Source organism: Tursiops truncatus, chromosome 15 (assembly GCF_011762595.2).
Source record: "Tursiops truncatus isolate mTurTru1 chromosome 15, mTurTru1.mat.Y, whole genome shotgun sequence".
In the NCBI taxonomy this organism is placed as follows: Eukaryota; Metazoa; Chordata; class Mammalia; order Artiodactyla; family Delphinidae; genus Tursiops; species Tursiops truncatus.
In genome coordinates, this window is record NC_047048.1 from 58,250,555 (window position 1) to 58,273,238 (window position 22,684).

General features: G+C 38.2%; 1 protein-coding gene across 3 annotated transcripts in view; it reads left to right on the top strand.

Moving 5' to 3' along the window:
• Window positions 1-585: 585 nt before the first annotated feature.
• The window catches only part of SIRPB1 (signal regulatory protein beta 1), a 42,352-nt gene continuing 20,253 nt past the window's right edge, over window positions 586-22,684 (top strand). For 2 of the 3 annotated variants that reach the window (XM_033839899.2, XM_073792805.1), the window contains exon 1: window positions 586-707. In XM_033839899.2, the coding sequence (XP_033695790.1) occupies window positions 635-707 (73 nt within the window). In that variant the 5' untranslated portion in view covers window positions 586-634. Of the gene's footprint in view, window positions 708-2,898; window positions 3,151-22,684 lie in introns of those variants that run through there. The other variant, XM_033839900.2, reaches the window with a different exon arrangement.

Sequence of the window (22,684 nt, forward strand, 5' to 3'; positions counted from 1 at the left end):
GTGATACAAATTCTGAGGTCCTCATTGCACTGTGCTTTTGGGCTAAGTTTTACCAGTTATATCAATAAAGGGTTGGAATAGAAAGTCATTTCAGGAGCAGATCTAGTTCCACCCCATATTTGAGAGGCCCTGGAGAACCCTCTTCCTTGTTTCAGTTGAGTTCGTCTTTGTTGAGGTAGGTTCCAGAATGAGGCCACAAGCCAGCCACATCCTAGCCTCCTGGGCTTGGGACTTTGGAACACAGCCCACAACCACAGATCCTTCTTGGGATCTGTGAGTTTGCCTGGGGCTTCCAAATAGGGGTTCACCATGAATGGAGTGAGGGGCCCAGTGGAGAGAACAGAGACCCCAAGTAGGGAGCAAGTTTATTTCTGTTAGGCTTGTCCAATCTGTCTGAAAACATAAGATGAGTAACTCCTCACTTTCCATCTGATTTCTCTGCCTGATTTCCATTTCACCATCTGAAGCAGGAACTGTCTATAACCTAGAAGCGGATTAAGATCTCACAGCCATTTCATCCCATCATAGGCACTTCCTCTTACATCATTGGGAGGTGGGGCTTCCTTCCTTTCCACAGAGCACAGAAGTACAGGTTCTCCCCAGGACACACATTTGGACAGAGCAGGCTTCCACGATGCCCATCCCTGTCTCTTTGTCCAACCATCCTCCTCCTTGCCTGCTGCTGACTCTACTGCTGGGACTCACAGGTAAGAATTCCTTGGGGTAGAATCCCCTTTCCCTGACCCCTGGACCTCCCCCTGCCCCTGCACTTTTAGGTCTTAAATGTAAACATGGGTGTGCCACCTGGGCAGAAGTCCACAGAAGTCCAAGGACTGGGCATTATTCAAGAGCATGAAATCAGGGATCTGAGCATTTTCTCTGTGGATCCATTGCCTGCAGCTGGTTACCAGAGGCATTGAAACAGATGATGCTTCAAACACCAACAATGACAGCTTTGTGTGTATTAACTTGTTTAATCCTTGTTAATCACAGCATCCTAGTGTGGTAGCTATGAGTATTATCCCTGATTTGCAGATGGGGAAACTGAGGCAGGGACAGTAACTTGCCTGACATCACCTATCTAAGGCAGTGGAGCACAGGATTCTTGTCCAGGCCATACAGCTCCAGAGTTGATTCTTTTAACCATGTTGTGCTGCTCAGCTTCTCAGAGAAGGCTAATGGAAGAAAAATCAGAAAATTCTGAGAAGGAAACAATAGATTTATCATCACCCATCATGCCACTTGGAGGACAGCAGAGTTAAAATCTTGCAATGTGTACTCCCAAATTTTTGTCAATGATGTGTTGGATGGTTTTTCTATGTGTTAAATTTTTTTCACTAAGCTTTAAACATGTGTGTTAATTTCATTTGATCCTCAAAACAACCAGTACACTAGCATACTAGGTTACACTTTAATACATGTTTGTGGATGCATGTATTAATGTGTGCATGTGTGTATATATGTGTATAAGTGGGTGTGAGGAATTGTTCCCAGACACATTGGATTTCAAAAAGACTTCCTTATTTTTCCCTTAAATCATTTTTCAGTGTACATGAGATGATATGATCAGATGTTTAGTCTTTGCTGTATTTCAGCAACATCCCTCCTTTTCTACTTCTCTATAAATCTACCCCTTACCCACACCCAAGACAAGAAAACTTCTCTCCTGGTAAATGAGTAGAATTTTGTGCATTACTATCTTGGAGTCCACTCTTCCATGCTGGATAGGGGTGAGGAAGAAAAGGGGATATCAAAGACACAGAGACTCTTGCCTATATGACCTATATATTCATATCCATATCTGTATCTGTAATTATATTTATATCCATATCTATAACTATCTATAGCTATATCATTGAATGCTAGTTGAAGCCTCCGTGCTTCAAGAAATCTAATGAGTAATAACTATTCATTTTCTTGAACACTCATTGTATGCCAGACACTGCTGGAAATCCCCACAGCTGTTAACTCATGTAATCATTATATCCAAGCTCGATACTCTTGTCACCCCTACCTTACAGATAAGAAAACTGAGCAAGGAGAAATTCAAGGTCACTCAGTGGTACATGGCAGAGGTATGATTTGAACTCAAGCAATCTCATACTAGAGCTCTTGATTTTAACAATTGCTCTTCTTGATACTGTGGCCCTGCTTCCATCCCATGAGATTTCTTCAGTTTCTACCAATGGGTGTGTAGAAGTGTGGAGTGTGGGGAAGAGGGTTTGTGGTTTGCCTTTTTCTGGGCTCTTCTGCTCTTATGCAAGTTCCTTTTTGTTTTTCACCAACTCATCTACATGAGAAACTCAGTTTCTGACATAATTTTCACAGAGATTACCCACTTAGAATTAAATGCCTCAGAGAGATGTCACACTGGGCAATTCCCACAACATACATATATTTTTTGCATACTACTATATGCCAGGAACTCTTATAGGAACATGGGGTGTCTTGGTGAATAAAAGTCAAAGTAGTTGCCTGCATGGGTATTTATCTTAGTGGAAGAAGTGACAATAAACAATAGACTTATAATTAAGTAAATAATGTAGTATATTAGAAAGTGATACGTGTTAAAAAAAAAAAAGAGTAGCCAGATGACAGAATTTGGAGAATCTGTAGCTGGGGATGTATTTTAAACCTGGTAGTCTTGTTGGGGCGGGGGGCATCACTTAGAAGGGGAAATGTGAGCCAAGATTGAAAGAAGGTTCTGGAGTGAGCCATGTGGTTTTCTGGGGGAGGAGACTTCCTGACAGGAAACAGCATGTGCAAAGGTCCTGAAAGTAGAATCATCCTCCTGTGTTTAAGGATTTGGGCTTTTGCTCTGAGTGAAATCGTTGCTATTGCAGAGTTTTGAAGGGAGAAGTGACATGATCTAACATGAGTTTTAATTTATTCTAGCATTTCGTTGAGAATAGACTGCAGAGGACACAGACAGAGGCAACTAGAGCATTTGAGGTCATGACATTCATTCAAAAAAACATAAAAGTGGGTTGCACCTGGAGAGTACCTGGTAGAGACAAGAGAAGGAGTTCAGATTCTGGATGCACGCCGAAGAGGACGCAACAGGATTTCTTGATGTGTAGGATTTGTGGTGGGAGAGAAAAGCTCCAAGGTTTTGAGACCTGAGCATCTGGAAGAAGAAAGGGTATTCAGGTGAGATATAGAGGGTTTAGGGGAAGTTCAGTTCAGTTTTAGATGTGTTAACTGTGGGATGTTTATTTCTATCCAAAGAAGATGACGAGTGGATAGTTGGACATACAAGTCCAGAGTTCAGGGAAAAGGCCTAGACCAGAGAGGTAATAGGAGAATTATTGATACACAGATTGTAGAGTTTTTGCTATCCCCTGGCTCCTCTCAACTCTCTGATCCCTCTTTTCTCCTCCTCTCCTTTCATTTCTCCCTCCAACATTCTTTCATATTTCTTCCCATTTTTGTCTTAGCAGTTCAGCTTCCCTGACCTCACTCTTCTTCTCCAGACTTAAAAACCCAAACCACTTGATATTCTTGACACATCACAGGACCTGCCCTGTAATAGCATGTGCCCTCCTTAGGTGGCATGATTGGTTAGAAACAGTGCTTAGTGGGTGGGTTTACCAGCTCACACTCTGCAAAGGTGAACCACAAATTTTCTCCCTAAGGAGTAGGGAAGAAATAGAAAAGAACAGAGGATTTGCTTGTGGCGCCACAACAGCCTGCTCCTCTGGTTTATATCTCTGCAGTTAGACCCATGCCTGTTTAGTAGGACATTTCAGAGAAGATGAAATGTGTTTACATTTCTCTGTATCTCCAGAAACTTGGTAGTCAGTGAGGCTGTGAAATCAACCTGGAAAACTTGCAACTGTAGTTAAATGATTGGCCCAGTGGTGACTCATGTCCCTTCAACTCATAACTCATTGTCCAAACATAGTCAACCACCCACAGTTCTTTACAAAACACGATTTTGGAGTTTACTGTTTCCTTGCTTGCCTCCACGGTTCCATCTCCCCATTCACTTGTAGGTTTCTCAAATGTATCAGCGTTTAGAACCACACATTTTATTTTATTTTGAGCTATTTAGTCCAATTCAAAGGCTCTGCATGGGGCAATCATCTTATTTCGGTTCACATCCTTTATTGCATTAAAATATACATAACATGAAATTTACCATTTTAACTATTTTGAAGGTTACAAAGTGGCACTATGTTCCTTCACAATGTTGTGAAACCATCACCAGTATACATTTCCAGAACTCTTTCAACATCTGTAGCAGAAACTCTGTATCCATTAAGCTATAACTCCCCATTTCTCCTCCCCTGCAGCCACTGGTAACCCGTATTCTACTTTTTCTCTGTGAATTTGCCTATTCTATGGACTTCATATAAGTGGAATCGTCTATTTTCCTTTTGAATCTAGCTTATTTCACTGAGCATATTTTTAATGTTCATATATGCTGTGGAAGGTGTCAGAATATCATTGTTTTTTAGGGCTGAAATATATTGAATATATTTCATACATATTTCATATATATTTATGTGTATATATACAAATATATACATATATATCACATTTTGTTTATCCTTTCATCCATTAATGGAATTTTGGGTTGTTTATACTACCCCTTTTTATTGAAATATAGGTGCTGTAAAATATTACATAAGTTACAGGTGTACAATATAGTGATTCACAATTTTTAAAGGTTATACTCCATTTATAGTTATTATAAAATATTGACTACATTTCTGGTGTTGTACAGTATATCCTTGTAGCTCATTTTATATATAATAATTTGTAACTCTTAATCACCTACCCCTATATGAACCCTCCCACCTTCCCTCTCCCTGCTAGTTTTTTCTCTATGTCTGTGAGTCTGTTTCTTTCTTGTTATATTAACTAGTTTGTTGTATTCTTTAGATTCCACATATAAGTGATATCATACAGTATTTGTCTTTGTCTGACTTACGTCACTTAGCACAATGCCTTCCAAGTCCATCCATGTTGCTGCAAATAGAAAATTTTCATTCTTTCTTACAGCTGAGTTGTATTCCGTTTATACACACACACACACACACACACACACACACACACACACACACCACATTTTCTTTATACATTCATCAGTTGATGAAATTTTGGGTTGTTTATACTACCTTTTGGTATTGAGAATAATGATGCTATGAGCATTGATGGACAATTGTATGCTTGAACTTCTGCTTTTAATTATTTAGGGTATACACCTAAGAGTGGATTTATTGGATCATATAGTAAATTCTACGTTTAACTTAAGAAAATAACAAAGAGTTAAAAAAACGTTTTAGAAAACACTAGTGTTTCCACGGAGATTCCACCATTTTTGCTCTCCTATCAGCAATGCACAAGAGCTTCAATTTTTCAACATTTTACCAACCCTTATTTTCAATTGTTTTGTTTTGTTTTGTTTTTGGTAACAGCCATCCTACAGGATATGTAGGGGTATCTCACTGTGGTTTTAATTTGCATTTTCCCAATTATTAGTGATGTTGAATATTGTTTCACATGCTTATTGATCATCTGTATATCTTCTTTAGAGAAACATCTATTCAATTCTTTTGTTCATTTTTAAATTGAGTTGTTTGTTATTTTGTTGCTGAATAGTAGGATTTTTTTAAGTATTCTTGATACATATCCCTTATGAGATATATGCTTTGCAAAGGTTTTCTCTCATTCTGTAAATTGTCTTTTCACCCTCTTGATAGTATCCTCTGATGTAGGAAAGTTTTAATCTTGATGAAGTCAAGATTAAAATTTCTAAAATATTTTTTTGTTGCCTTCGGTGTCATATCCAAGAAAGTATTGCCAAATTCAATGTCATGTTTCACCTGTGAGTTTTTCTCAGAATTTTATAGTTTTAGCTCTTACATTTAGGTCTTTGATTATACACCATTTTTGTATATGGTGTAAGGTAGCGATCAGCTTCATTCTTCTGCATGTGAATATCAAGTTTCCTCAGATTCATGTACTGAAAACACTGTTCTTTGTCCATTGAATGATCTTGACGCCCTTGTTAAAAATCCCTTGACTATATATGTGAGGGTTTACTTCTAGGTTCTCTATTCATTGCCATTGGTCTATATATGTTTCTTAATGTGTGTACCACACTATTTTGATTATTGTAGCTTTGTATTAAGTTTTTAAATCTGGAAATGTGACTCCAAAAATTATGTGCTTTTTTTTCAAGATTGTTTGCTGAATTGAGGTTCCTTGAGATTTCATATGAAATTTAGAATGGGGTATTCTTGTTCTGCAAAAAAAAGTCTTTGAGATTTTAATAGGGATTTTATAGAATGTTGTAGTTTCTTCAGGTAATATTGACATTTTAACAATATTAAGTCTCCCAATCCATAATAACAGGATATTTTGTTCATTTATTAATGTCTTCTTTAATTTCTTTCAGCAATGTTTTGTGCTTTTTCATGCACAAGTCTTTCATTTCCATGGTGAAATTTACTCCTAAGTATTTTACACTTTTGGTAGCTATTACAAATGAAATTGCTAGCTTAACTTCCTTTTTGGATTGTTTCTCACTAGTGTGTAGAAAAGCAACTGATTTTTGTATGTTGACTTTATATCTCAAAAATTTGCTGGATTTATTTATTAACTCTAATGCTTTTAAATGTTGGAATCTTTAGAACTGCTACATAAAAAATCATGTCATGTACAAACAAGAGAGTTTTACTTTTTTCTTTCAATTTGAATGACTTTTATATATTTTTCCTGCCTAATTGCTTTTGTTGGAACTTCCATTATTGTGTTGACTAGAAGTGGCAAAAGTGGGCATCTTTGTTCTATTCCTGATCTTAGGGGGAAAGCTTACAGAATTTCACCATCAACTGGGCTGTTAGCTGTGTGTTTTTCACATATGACTTCATTTATTGGGCAATTTTCCATCTATTCCTAGTTTATTGATTGTTTTTATCATGGAAAATGTTGACTTTTATTAAATGCTTGTTCTGCGTCAGATGAGATGATCTTTTTTTCCTCTTTATTCTATTAAAGTGGTAAAATGAATTGTTTGATTTTCATATGTTGAACCATTTTCACAATAGATCCCAGTTGGTCATGGCGCATAATTCTTTTAGTATGCTATTGAATTGGGTTTGATAAAATTGTTTTGATGATTGTTGCATCAATAGTCATAAAAGATATTGGTCTGTATTTTCTTCTTATGCCTTCTTATGCCTTTGTCTGGTGACATCTTTGGTGTCAGAATAATGTGGAGAATGAGTTTTAATAGGCTCTGAAAAAATTAAGAAGTCTTCCTTCCTCTTCACTTTTTTGGAAGTGTTTGAGGAGGAATAATGGTAGTTTTCTTCAAAAGTTTGGGAGACTTCAGCAGTGAAGCCAAGTGGTCCTGGGCTTTCTTTCTTGGGAGGTTTTTGATTATTGATTGAATCTCATTGCTAGTTATAGGACTACTCTGATTTTATATTTCTTCATAATTCAGCCTTGGTGTAGTGTATTTCTAGAAATTGGTCCGTTTTATCTAGGTTATCCAATTTTTTGGTGTTTAATAATTCATAGTACTCTTTTATAATCTTTTTTATCTCTGTAAAATTATTAGTATGTTCTTTTATTTCTGATTTTAGTTATTTGGGCCTTCTCTCTCTCTTTCTCCCTGTTCTTTTTTTTCTTAGTCAATCTAGCTAAAATTTTGTCAATTGTATTAATCTTTGTGAAGAACCACTCCTGGTTTTGTAGATTTTCTCTGTTTTATTTTAAATTCACATTTTATTTTTCTCTTCACTAATCTTGACTATTTCCTTTCCTTTCTAGCTTTGGGTTTTGGGTTTACTTTAATCTTCTTTCTCTAGTTTCTTATGGTGTATAGTAAAGTTACTGTTTTGTGATCTTTTCTTAAATGTCTGCATTTTCAGCCATAAATTTCCCTTTAGGGTTGCTTTCTGTGCATCTCACACGTTTTGGTGTTATGTTTTCAATTTTCTCTAGGCATCTAATTTCCCTTTTGACTTTTTCATTGACCTACTGATTTTTTTTTTTTTTTTTTTTTTTTTGCGATGCGCGGGCCTCTCACTGTTGTGGCCTCTCCCGTTGCGGAGCACAGGCTCTGGATGTGCAGGCTCAGCAGCCGTGGTTCATGGGCCCAGCCGCTCCACAGCATGTGGGATCTTTCCGGACTGGGGCACGAACCCGTTTCCCCTGCATCGGCAGGTGGACTTTCAACCACTGTGCCACCAGGGAAGGCCTGTGCTACTGATTTTTTAAGAGAAGGTTGTTTGATTTCTATGTATTTGTGAATATTTTATTTCCTCTTCTATCATTGATCTAGTTTAATTTTACAAACTATTTGACCAGTGCGCTGCTTGAATAGCCCTTCTTCATATTCCACTAATTGCCTTGTCATTCATCCTCTGTGACAATGACACATACATAGAGTTTTCTTTTTTTTTTCTTAACATCTTTATTGGAGTATAATTGCTTTACAATGGTGTGTTAGTTTCTGCTTTACAACAAAATGAATCAGTTATATATATACATGTGTTCACATATCTCTTCCCTCTTGTGTCTCCCTCTCTCCCACCCTCCCTATCGCACCCCTCCAGGCGGTCACAAAGCACCGAACTGATCTCCCTGTGCTATGCGGCTGCTTCCCACTAGCTATCTACCTTAAGATTGGTAGTGTATATATGTCCATGCCTCTCTCTCACTTTGTCACAGCTTACCCTTCCCCCTCCCCATATCCTCAAGTCCATTATCTAGTAGGTCTGTGTCTTTATTCCTGTTTTACCCCTAGGTTCCTCATGACATTTTTTTTCTTAAATTCCATATATATGTGTTAGCATACAGTATTTGTCTCTCTCTTTCTGACTTACTTCAGTCTGTAGGACAGACTCTAGGTCTATCCACCTCATTACAAATAGCTCAATTTCGTTACTTTTTATGGCTGAGTAATATTCCATTGTATATATGTGCCACATCCTCTTTATCCATTCATCCGATGATGGGCAGTTAGGTTGTTTCCATCTCCGGGCTATTGTAAATAGAGCTGCAATGAACATTTTGGTACATGACTCTTTTTGGATTTTGGTTTTCTTAGGGTATATGCCCAGTAGTGGGATTGCTGGGTCATATGGTAGTTCTATTTGTAGTTTTTAAGGAACCTCCATACTGTTCTCCATAGTGGCTTTACCAATTCACATTCTCACCAGCAGGGCAAGAGTGTTCCCTTTTCTCCACACCCTCTCCAGCGTTTATTGTTTCTAGATTTTTTGATGATGGCCATTCTGACTGGTGTCAGATGATATCTCATTGTAGTTTTGATTTGCATTTCTCTAATGATTAATGATGTTGAGCATTCTTTCATGTGTTTGTTGGCAGTCTGTATATCTTCTTTGGAAAAATGTCTATTTAGGTCTTCTGCCCATTTTTGGATTGGGTTGTTTGTTTTTTTGTTATTGAGCTACATGAGCTGCTTGTAAATTTTGGAGATTAATCCTTTGTCAGTTGCTTCATTTGCAAATATTTTCTCCCATTATGAGGGTTGTCTTTTGGTCTTGTTTATGGTTTCCTTTGCTGTGCAAAAGCTTTGCAGTTTCATTAGGTTCCATTTGTTTATTTTTGTTTTTATTTCCATTACTCTAGGAGGTGGGTCAGAAAGGATCTTGCTGTGAATTATGTCATAGAGTGTTCTGCCTATGTTTTCCTCTAAGAGCTTGATAGTTTCTGGCCATACATTTAGGTCTTTAATCCATTTTGAGCTTATTTTTGTGTATGGTGTTAGGGAGTGATCTAATCTCATAGTTTTACATGTACCTGTCCAGTTTTCCCAGCACCACTTATTGAAGAGGCTGTCCTTTCTCCACTGTACATTCCTGCCACCTTTATCAAAGATAAGGTGTCCATATGTGTGTGGGTTTATCTCTGGGCTTTCTATCCTGTTCCACTGATATATATTTCTGTTTTTGTGCCAGTACCATACTGTCTTGATTACTGTAGCTTTGTAGTATAGTCTGAAGGCAGGGAGCCTGATTTCTCCAGCTCCATTTTTCTTTCTCAAGATTGCTTTGGCTATTTGGGGTCTTTTGTGTTTCCATACAAATTTCGAAATTTTTTGTTCTAGTTCTGTGAAAAATGCCAGTGGTAGTTTGATAGGGATTGCATTGAATCTATAGATTGCTTTGGGTAGTAGAGTCATTTTCACAATGTTGATTCTTCCAATCCAAGAACATGGTATATATCTCCATCTATTTGTATCATCTTTAATTTCTTTCATCAGTGTCTTTTAATTTTCTGCATACAGGTCTTTTGTCTCCTTAGGTAGGTTTATTCCTAGATATTTTATTCCTTTTGTTGCAATGGTAAATGGGAGTGTTTTCTTGATTTCACGTTCAGATTTTTCATCATTAGTATATAGTAATGCCAGAGATTTCTGTGCATTAATTTTGTATCCTGCTACTTTACCTAATTCATTGATTAGCGCTAGTAGTTTTCTGGTAGCATCTTTAGGATTCTCTATGTATAGTATCATGTTATCTGCAAACAGTGAGAGCTTTACTTCTTTTTTTCCGATTTGGATTCCTTTTATTTTCTTTTCTTCTCTGATTGCTGTGGCCAAAACTTCCAAAACTATGTTGACTAAGAGTGGTGAGAGTGGACAACCTTGTCTTGTTCCTGATCTTAGTGGAAATGCTTTCAGTTTTTCACCATTAAGGATGATGTTTGCTGTGGGCTTGTCATATATGGCCTTTATTATGTTGAGGAAAGTTCCCTCTATGCCTACTTTCTGCAGGGTTTTTATCATAAATGGGTGTTGAATTTTGTCAAAAGCTTTCTCTGCATCTATTGAGATGATCATATGGTTTTTTTCCTTCAATTTGTTAATATGGTTTATCACATTGATAGATTTGCGTATATTGAAGAATCCTTGCATTCCTGGAATAAACCCCACTTGATCATGGTGTATGATCCTTTTAATGTGCTGTTGGCTTCTGTTTGCTAGTATTTTTTTGAGGATTTTTGCATCTATGTTCATCAGTGATATTGGCTTGTAGTTTTCTTCTTTGTGAAATCCTTGTCTGGATTTGGTATCAAGGTGATGGTGGCCTCGTAGAAGGAATTTGGGAGTGTTCCTCCCTCTGCTATATTTTGGAAGAGTTTGAGAAGGATAGGTGTTAGCTCTTCTCTAAATATTTGATAGAATTCGCCTGTGAAGCCATCTGGTCCTGGGCTTTTGTTTGTTGGAAGATTTTAATCAGAGTTTCAATTTCAGTGCTTGTGATTGGTCTGTTCATATTTTCTATTTCTTCTTGATTCAGTCTTGGCATGTTGTGCCTTTCTAAGAATTTGTCCATTTCTTCCAGATTGTCCATTTTATTGGCATAGAGTTGCTTGTAGTAATCTCTCATGATCTTTTGTATTTCTGCAGTGTCAGTTGTTACTTCTCCTTTTTCATTTCTAATTCTATTGATTTGAGTCTTCTCCCTTTTTTTCTTGATGAATCTGGCTAGTGGTTTATCTATTTTGTTTATCTTCTCAAAGAAACAGCTTTTAGTTTTATTGATCTTTGCTATCATTTCCTTCATTTCTTTTTCATTTATTTCTGATCTGATGTTTATGATTTCTTTCCTTCTGCTAACTTTGGGGTTTTTTGTTCTTCTTTCTCTAATTGCTTTAGGTGAAAGGTTAGGTTGTTTATTCGAGATGTTTCCTGTTTCTTAAGGTAGGACCGTATTGCTATAAACTTCCCTCTTAGAACTGCTTTTGCTTCATCCCATAGATTTTGGGTCGTCATGTCTCCATTGTCATTTGTTTCTGGGTATTTTTTTATTTCCTCTTTGATTTCTTCAGTGATCACTTCGTTATTAAGTAGTGTATTGTTTAGCCTCCATGTGTATTTTTTACAGATCTTTTCCTGTAATTGATATCTAATCTCATAGCGTTGTGGTCGGAAACGATACTTGATACAATTTCAATTTTCTTAAATTTACCAAGGCTTGATTTGTGACACAAGATATGATCTATCCTGGAGAATGTTCGATGAGCACTAGAGAAAAATGTGTACTCTGTTGTTTTTGGATGGAATGTCCTATAAATATCAACTAATTCCTTCTTGTTTAATCTATCATTTAAAGCTTGTGTTTCCTTATTTATTTTCATTTTGGATGATCTGTCCATTGGTGAAAGTGAGGTGTTAAAGTCCCCTACTATGAATGTGTTACTGTAAATTTCCCCTTTTATGGCTGTTAGTATTTGCCTTATGTACTGAGGTGCTCCTATGTTGGGTGCATAAATATTTATAATTATTATATCTTCTTCTTGGATCAATCCCTTGATCATTATGTAGTGTCCTTCTTTGTCTCTTCTAATAGTCTTTATTTTAAAGTCTATTTTGTCTGATATGAGAATTCCTACTCCAGCTTTCTTCTGGTTTCCATTTGCATGAAATATCTTTTTCCATCCCCCTACTTTCTGTCTGTATGTGTCTCTAGGTCTGAAGTGGGTCTCTTGTAGACAGCAAATATATGGGTCTTGTTTTTGTATCCATTCAGCCAATCTGTGTCTTTTGGTGGGAGCATTTAGTCCATTTACATTTAAGGTAATTATCGATATGTATGTTCCTATTCTCATTTTCTTAATTGTTTTGGGTTCGTTATTGTAGATCTTTTCCTTCTCTTGTGTTTCTTGCCTAGAGAATTTCCTTTAGCAGTTGTTGTAGAGCTGGTTTGGTGGTGCTGAACTCTCTCAGCTTTTGCTTGTCTGTAAAGGTTTTAATTTCTCCATCAAATCTGAATGAGATCCTTGCTGGGTAGAGTAATCTTGATTACAGGTTTTTCTCCTTCATCACTTTCAATATGTCCTGCTACTCCCTTCTGGCTTGCAGAGTTTCTGCTGAAAATCAGCTGTTAACCATATGGGGATTCCCTTTTATGTTATTTGTTGTTTTTCCCTTCCTGCTTTTTATATGTTTTCTTTGTTTTTAATTTTTGACAGTTTGATTAATATGTGTCTTGGTGTATTTCTCCTTGGATTTATCCTGTATGGGACTCTCTGTGCTTCCTGGACTTGATTAACTATTTCCTTTCCCATATTAGGGAAGTTTTCAGCTATAATCTCTTCAAATATTTTCTCAGTCCCTTTCGTTTTCTCTTCTTCTTCTGGAACCTCTATAATTCGATTGTTGGTGCATTTAATGTTGTCCCAGAGGTCTCTGAGACTGTCTTCAGTTCTTTTCATTCTTTTTTCTTTTTTCTGCTCTGCAGTAGTTATTTCCACTATTTTATCTTCCAGGTCACTTATCCGTTCTTCTGCCTCAGTTATTCTGCTATTGATCCCATCTAGAGTATTTTTCATTTCATTTATTGTGTTGTTCATCATTGTTTGTTTCATCTTTAGTTCTTCTAGGTCCTTGTTAAATGTTTCTTGCATTTTGTCTATTCTATTTCCAAGATTTTGGATCATCTTTACTATCATTATTCTGAATTCTTTCAGGTAGACTGCCTATTTCCTCTTCATTTTTTAGGTCTGGTGGGTTTTTATCTTGCTCCTTCATCTGCTGTGTTTTTCTGTCTTCTCATTTTGCTTATCTTACTGTGTTTGGGGTCTCCTTTTTGCCGGCTGCAGGTTCGTAGTTCCCGTTGTTTTTGGTTTCTGTCCCCAGTGGCTAAGGTTGGTTCAGTGGGTTGTGTAGGCTTCCTGGTGGAGGGAACTAGTGCCTGTGTTCTGGTGGATGAGACTGGATCTTGTCTTTCTGGTGGGCAGGTCCACGTCTGGTGGTGTGTTTCAGGGTGTCTGTGGACTTATTATGATCTTGGACAACCTCTGTCCTAATGGGTTGGGTTGTGTTCCTGTCTTGCTAGTTGTTTGGCATAGGATGTCCAGCATTGTAGCTTGCTGGTCGTTAAGTGAAGCTGGGTGCTGGTGTTGAGATGGAGATCTCTGGGAGATTTTTGCCATTTGATATTATGTGGAGCTGGGAGGTCTCTTGTGGACCAGTGTCCTTAAGTTGGCTCTGACACCTCAGAGGCACAACACTAACTCCTGGCTGGAGAACCAAGAGCCTTTCATCCACACGGCTCAGAAGAAAATGGAGAACAAGTAGAAAGAAAGAATTAGTAGAAGTAGAAAGAAAGAAAGGAGGGAGGGAGGGAGGGAGGGAGGGAGGGAAGAAGGAAGGAAGGAGGGAAGGAAGGAAAAAAAGAAAGAAGATAAAGTAAAATAAAATAAAGTAAGATAAAATATAATAAAGTTATTAAAATAAAAAATAATTATTAAGAGAAAAAAACAAAAACACAGACGGATAGAACCCTGGGACAAATGGTGGAAGCAAAGCTATACAGACAAAATCTCACACAGAAGCATACATATACACACTCACAAAAAGAGGAAAAAATCATAAATCTTGCTCTCAAAATCCACCTCCTCAATTTGAGATGATTCGTTGTCTATTCAGGTATTCCACAGATGCAAGGTACATCAAATTGATTGTTGAGCTTTAATCCGCTGCTTCTGAGGCTGCTGGGAGAGATTTCCCTTTCTCTTCTTAGTTCTCACAGCTCCCAAGGGATCAGCTTTGGATTTGGCCCCGCCTCTGCGTGTAGGTCGCTGGAGGGCGTCTGTTCTTCACTCAAACAGGACGCGGTTAAAGGAGCCGCTGATTCGGGGGCTCTGGCTCACTCAAGCCTGGGGGAGGGAGGGGCATGGAGTGCAGGGAGAACCTGCGGCGGCAGAGGCCGGAGTGACGTGGCACCAGACTGAGGCGTGCCATGCGTTCTCCCGGGGAAGTTGTCCCTGGATCCCGGGACCCTGGCAGTGGTGGGCTGCACAAGTTCCCTGGAAGAAGAGTGTGGATAGTGACCTGTGCTCGCACACAGGCTTCTCGGTGGTGGCAGCAGCAGCCTTAGCGTCTCATGCCTGTCTCTGTGGTCCACGCTTTTAGCGACGGCTCGCGCCCGTCTCTGGGGGTCCTTTAAGCAGCGTTCTTAATCCCCTCTTCTCACGCACCAGGAAACAAAGAGGGAAGAAAAAGTCTCTTGCCTCTTCAGCAGGTCCAGACTTTTCCCTGCACTCCCTCCCGGCCAGCCGTGGCCCACTAACCCCCTGCAGGCTGTGTTCATGCCACCAACACCAGTCCTCTCCCTGTGCTCCGACCAAAGCCCGAGCCTCAGCTCCCAGCCCCGCCCACCCCGGCGAGTGAGCAGACAAGCCTCTCGGGCTGGGGAGTGCCAGTCGGCACCTATCCTCTGTGCGGGAATCTCTCCGCTTTGCCCCCCTCACCCCTGTTGCTGTGCTCTCCTCCGTGGCTCCGAAGCTTTCCCCCTCTGCCACCCGCAATCTCCACCCGCGAAGGGGCTTCCTAGTGTGTGGAAACCTTTCCTCCTTCACAGCTCCCTCCCACTGGTGCAGGTTCCGTCCCTATCCTTTTGTCTTTGTTTATTCTTTTTTCTTTTTCCCTACCCAGGTATGTGGGGGGTTTCTTGCCTTTTGGGAGGTCTGAGGTCTTCTGCCAGAGTTCAGTAGGTGTTCTGTAGGTGTTGTTCCACCTGTAGATGTATTTCTGGGGAGGAAGGTGATCTCCACGTCTTACTCTTCCGCCATCTTCTCAGAAGTCCTAGAGTTTTCTTATGGCAACTGATTTCTGTAACTGTCAGGACAGATGTGTGTGGTAGACAGAAAATACCCCCTCAATATAGAAGGAGTAATCAAGATGGTGGACTAGGAAGATGTGAAGCTCAACTCCTCCCACAAATATATCAAAAATATATCTACATGTGGAATAATTCTCACAGAATATCTAATGAACACTGGCAGAAGAACTTAGACTTCTGAAAGGGCAAGAAATTCTCCACGTAACCGGGTGGGACAACAGAAAAAATAATGAAAATGAGACAGGAATCTGAATGGGACCTGTACCTCTTGGAGGGAGCTGTGAAAGAGGAAAGGTTCTGCACCCTAGCAAGTCCCCTCACCAGTGGGGAGATCAGCTAGGACAGGTGGGGAGCTTCAGAGCCTCAAAAGAGAATGTAACAACTGGTTTGCAGCAGCTAGAATGGAGAGAGACCGGCACAGATGGTCAGTGCCACAGCCCTGCACTCCCCATCCTGAGATGTTCATCTGCCCATGCAGTGGGTGGCTGGGTGCTGAAGCTTGGGATTCAGAGATCAGACCCTGGGAAAGGATTGGGGTGGTCTGTGTGGAAACAGCCTGAAGGGCCTGGAGCCTGGTGCAACCCTACCTGAGGATGTATGCAGATGAAGCATGGGCCACCTTAGAGGCCAGGCACCATTGTTTGGGGGATGTGTGAGGGGAGGAGCAGGACATGCCATTGCAGCCTTTTTCCCCAGGCATGCTTTCAAGTGGCAGGACACTGCCTACACAAGCTCCAGGAGCTATTGTCAGTCACTACAACCAATGCTTTGCTTCAGGAGCAGTCACAAGGAGCAGGTTACAATGTGCCACTGCTGCCCCCTGGGGCTACAGGAGTGGTTGAGAGCTGCCTCCACTCCCATCACATGCTCCAAGGCACGTGTGAGCCAACACTGCTGCCAAGAACCCCAGGACCGGGCACCAACCACTGCATCTGCATACCCCCTACCAAAGGGATAATGGCCAACACACACTGAGGAAAGAGTTGGCAGGCATCCATACTAAAAACAGCCCTCACATCAAAAATGTTAAACCCACACAAGCTACACAGGGACACTCCCACATATAAATAGTTTTCCAAGACCACAGTAGATAATTTTTTCTCCTAAACTCACAGAATAAGAAAAATATAAGTAAAATGAAGATACAGAGGAGCCAATCCCAGTTAAAAGACCAAGAGAATTCCCCTGAAAGAATAAACAATGAAACAGAGCTCTTTAGTCTAATAGACACAGATTTCAAAAAGGAGATAATGAAAATACTGAAGGAATTAAGAAAGGGTATCAACAGAAATGCAGAACACTGTAAAAAGGAACTAGAAACTATGAAGAGGAACCAAGAAAAAATAGAAAACTCATTTGCTGAGATGAAAAGTGAACTAAAGGCAATGAATAGCAGAATGAATAATGCAGGAGAACAAATAAGTGATCTGGAAGGTAGAATAATGGAAATCACCCAATCAGGACAGCAGACAGAAAACCAAATAAAAAAAAAAATGAAAGGAATATAAGAGACCTATGGGATAATATAAAGCTTGCCACTCTACACATAATAGGGATTCCAGAAAGGAAAGAAAGAGAAAAGGGGATCAAAAATGTATTTGAAGAAATTATGGCTGAAGACTTCCCACACCTAAAGAAGGAAACAGATATCCAGGTACAGGAAGCACAGAGGGTCCCAAACAAGGTAAGCCCAAAGAGACCTACACTAAGATGTATTCTAATAAAAAATGGCAAAAGTTGATAAAGAGTGGATTCTAAAGGCAGCAAGAGAAAAACAAAGAGTTAATTACAAGGGAACCCCTATAAGGCTATCAGCAGATTTCTCTACAGACACTTTGCAAGCCAGAAGGAAGTGGCAAGATATATTCAAAGCCCTGAAAAGGAAAAATCTGCAACCTAGAATACTCTACACAGCAAGATTATCATTTAGAATCGAAGGAGAGATAAAGAATTTCTCAGACAAGCAAAGCTAAAAGAAAATAGCAATACTAAACCTATTCTAAAGGAAATATTGAAAGATCTTCTCTAGAAAAGAAGTAAGAATATATAGGAAAGACAAAATCACAGTTAGAAAGCAAATCACTTAAATAAGCTAGTATGCAGATTTAAAAAATCAAAAAAAATCTGTGAAAGTGATGATAACCACAATGAACAGCAAAAGGATGAACATAAAGATGTAAAAGAGGACATCAGAATCATACTGATAAAATGTGGGGGAGGAGAGTAAGAAAATGTACATTTGTTTTCATTTCATAGAATGTGTTTGAGCCTCTATGACTACCAGTCTAAGGCAAGTAGATATAGATGGGGTTAATATACTTGAAAAACAGGTAACCACGAATCAAAAACATACAATAGACTCACAAAAACCAGAAAGAAGAGAAATAAGTATAATACAAAAGAAAATCATTAAACCACAAAAGAAAATGAAAGGGACAAAGAAGAAATACAAAATCAATGGGAAAACAGGCTCAAAATGGCAATAAATACATAGCTATCAATAATGACGTTGGGGCTTCCCTGGTGGCACAGTGGTTGAGAGTCCACCTGCCAAGGCAGGGGACACAGGTTCGTGCCCTGGTCCGGGAAGATCCCACATGCTGCAGAGCGGCTGGGCCCGTGAGCCATGGCCACTGAGCCTGCGCGTCCAGAGCCTGTGCTCCGCAACAGGAGAGACCACAACAGTGAGAGGCCCGCATACCGCAAAAAAAAAAAAAAAAAAAAAATTACGTTAAATATCAATGGAATGAAAGCTACAATCAAAAGGTGCAGATTGGCAGATTGGATAAAAAAACAAGAGCCTACAATATGCTGCCTACAGGAGACCCAGTTTAGGGCAAAAGACACACATAGATTGAAAGTAAGGGGATGGAAAAAGATATTTCATGCAAAAAGAAATGGGAAGAAAGTGGGGGTCACAATACTCATATCAAACAAAATAGACTTTAAAACAAAGGCCCTAAAGATAAAGAAGGACACTATATAATGATAAAAGGCTCAACACAAAAAGAGGATTTTACACTAGTCAACATATATGCACATAATATAGGAGCAGCCAAATACATAAAACAAATACTAACAGAAATAAAGGGAGAAATTGACAGGAATACAATAATTAGATTTTAACACCCCACTCACATCAATGGACAGATCTTCTAGACAGAATGTCCTAAATGATACAATAGAACAGTTGGACTTCATTGATATTTTCAAGACTTTACATTAAAAAAAAACCCAGACTACACATTCTTTTCAAGTGCACATGAAACATTCTTTAGGAATGATCACATATTGGGACACAAAACAGACCTCAATGAATTTAAGAGTATAGAAATTATCTCAAACATCTTTTCCGAACACAACAGCATTCAACTAAAATCAACCGCAGAAAAAGAAATGAGGAAAAAGATTACATGGAGACCAAGTAAAATGCTACTAAAAAAACAATGGGTCGAGGATGAAATAAAAGAGGAAATTTTAAAAATACCTTGAGACAAATGACAATGAAAACACAACAATACAAAACCTATGGGATGCAACAAATGCAGTCCTTAGAGGGAAGTTCATAGCAATACAGTTCATAGCCTTCATCAAAGAAACAAGAAAATTCTCAAATAAACAACATAGCTTACCACTTAAAAGAATTAGAAAAAAAGAACAAACAAAATGTAAAGCCAGCAGAAGGGAGGAAATAATAAATATCAGAGAGGAAATAAAATAGAGATTAAAAAACAGTAGAAAAAAAATCAATAAAACCAAGAATTGATTCTTTGAAAGGGTAACAAGATTGACAAACCTTTGGCCAGGCTCACCAAGAAGAAAAGAGAGAGATCCTGGATAAACAAAATAAGAAATGAAAAAGGAGACATTACATTTGATACTGCAGAAATATAAAAAAAAACATAAGGGAATACTATGAATAATTATATGCCAACAAATTCGACAACATAGAAGACATGGACAAGTTTCTAGAAACATACAGCCCACCAATAATGAATCAAGAAGAAATAGATAATTTGAACAGACTGATCATGAGAGGTGAAGTAGAATCTGTAATAAAAAACGTCCTACAAATAAAAGTCCAGGACCAGATGGCTTCACAAGTGAACTATACCAAACATACATAAAACAAATAGAAGAATTTATACTGATCCTTCTCAAACTCCTCCAAAAAGTTGAAGAGGAGGGAACACTCCCAAAGACATTCTATGAAGCCACCATTACCCTGATATCACAACCACACAAAGACACCACCAAAAAAGAAAATTACAAGCCAATATCTTTGATGAATACAGATGCAAAAATTCTCAACAAAACATTAGCAAACCAAATCCAACAACACATAAACAATATCATACATCACGGACAAGTTGGATTCATCCCAAGTTCACAAGAATGTTTTGACATACAGAAATAAATCAATATGATACACCCCACAAACAATACCACATGATCATCTCAATAGATGCAGAAAAAAACGTTTCACAAAATTCAACATCAATTCATGACAAAAAACTCTTGCTAAAGTGGGTATACAGGGAACAAAACTATTTATGACAAACACGCAGCTAAAATAATAATCAATGGTAAAATCTGAAAGACTTTCCACTAAAAAATGGAAAAAGACAAGGATGCCCACTCTCACTTCTTCTATTCAACATAGTATTGGAAGTCCCAGCTACAGAAATCAGACAAGAAAAAGAAATAAAATGTATCTAAATTGGAAGGAAAGAGGTAAAATTGTCATTATATGAAGATGACATGATACTATATATAGAAAATCCTAAAGACTCCACACAAAAACTACTAGAACTGATCAACAAATGCCACAAGGTAGCAGGATACAAGATTAATATAGAGAAATTGGTTGCATTTCTTTACACTCACAATGTAATATCAGGAAGGGAATGTAAAAAAAAACAATACCTTTAAAACTCACACCCCCCAAAATAAAATACTTAGGAATAATCCTGACTAAGGAGGTGAAAGACTTATACACTGAGAACTATAAAACATTAATAAAGGAAACTGAAGATTATTCAAAGAAAAGGAAAGATATCCCATGCTTTTGGATTGGAAGAATTAATATTGTTAAAATGGCCATACTACCCAAAGCAATCTACAGATTTAACTCAATCCCTATCAAATTACCCATGAAATTTTCCCCAGAACTAGAACAAATACTCCTAAAATTTATATGGAACCACAAAAGACTCAGAATTGCCAAAGCAATCCTGAATAAAAAGAACAAAGCATGAAGCATAACCCTCCCAAACTTCAGACAATACTACAAAGCTACAGTACTCAAAACAACATGGTATTGGCACAAAAACAGACATATGGATCAATGGAACAGAATAGAGAGCACATAAATAAACCCACATACTTACGGTCAATTAATCTTTGACAAAAGAAACAAGAATACATAATGGGAAAAAGACAGTTTCTTCAGCAAGTGGTGTTGGGAAAGTTGGACAGCTGCATGTAAATCAATGAAATTAGAACATATCCTTTCACAATACAAACAAATAAACTCAAAATGACTTAAAGACTTAAACATAAGTCATGACACCATAAAACTCCTAGAAGAGATCATAGGCAAAACATTTTTTGACATAAATTATACCAAAGTTTTCTTAGGTCCGTCTCCCAAGGCAGTAGAAACAAAAACAAACAATGGGACCTAATCAAACTTACAAGCTTTTGCATAGCAAAAGAAACCATAAACAAAACAAAAAAACAACCTACTGAATGGGAGAAAATATTCACAAAGGATTTGACCAACAAGGGCTTGCTTTCCAAAATATACAAACAGCTCATACAACTCAACAATATTTGTCCAAAGAATAAATACAAATGGCCAATAGGCACATGAAAAGATGCTTACTAATTATTAGAGAAATGCAAATCAAAACTAAAATTTAGGTACCACCTCACATCAGTCAGAATGGTCACCCTTAAAAGCTCTACAAATAACAAATGCTGGAGAGGATGCGGAGAAAAGAGAACTCTCCTATACTGTTGGCAGGAATGTAATTTGGTACAGCCACTATGGAAAACAATATGGAGGTTCTCAGAAAAATAAAAATAGAATTACCATATGATCCAGTGATCCCACTCATGGGCATATATCCAGACAAACTTTTATCCAAAAAGATACATGCACCCCTATGTTCATATAGCAGCACTATTCACAATAACTAAGACATGGGAACAACCTAAAAGTCCATCGACAGATGAATGGATAAAGAAGATGTGGTATATATATACAATGGAGTACTACTCAGCCATAAAAAGGAATTAAATTGGGTCATTTGCAGAGACATGGATGGATCTAGAGACTGTCATACAGAGTGAAGTAAGTCAGAAAGAGAAAAGAGAAACACCATATGATATTTATATGTGGAATCTAAAAGATGACACAGGGAATTCTCTGGTGGTCCAGTAGTTAGGACTCCACGTTTCCACTTCAGGGGGCCTGGGTGCGATCCCTGGTTGGGGAATTAGGATCCCGCAAGCTATGCCACATGGACCTCCCCCCCAAAAAAAGATGAGACAACAGAACCTATCTACAAAACAGAAACAGACTCACGGACATAGAGAACAAACTTGTGGTTGCCAAGGAGGAGAGGGTAGGGGTAATGTAATCTATTATATATGGAATGGATAAACAACAAGGTCCTACTATATAGCACAGAGAACTATATTCAGTATGCTATGATAAGCCATAATGGAAAAGAATGTATTAAAAACAGAATGTATATATGTATATACAAGAATATATGTATGTATAAATAAGTCAATTTTTGTATAGCAGAAATTACCAAAACACTGTAAATCAACAATACTTCAGTATAAAAAAGTTATAAATCAAGTAAAAAGAAAAAAGTAGCCCCCCCAAAGAGATCTATGCCCTATACTCACCTGTGAATATTTTACTTTACTTGGAAAAAGAGATTTTGTAAAAGTGATTAAGTTAAGACCCTTGCTATGGGGAGAATATCCTAGATTATCATTGTGGGCCCAATATAATCTTATAAGAATGAGGCAGGAAAGCCAAAGTTAGAGAA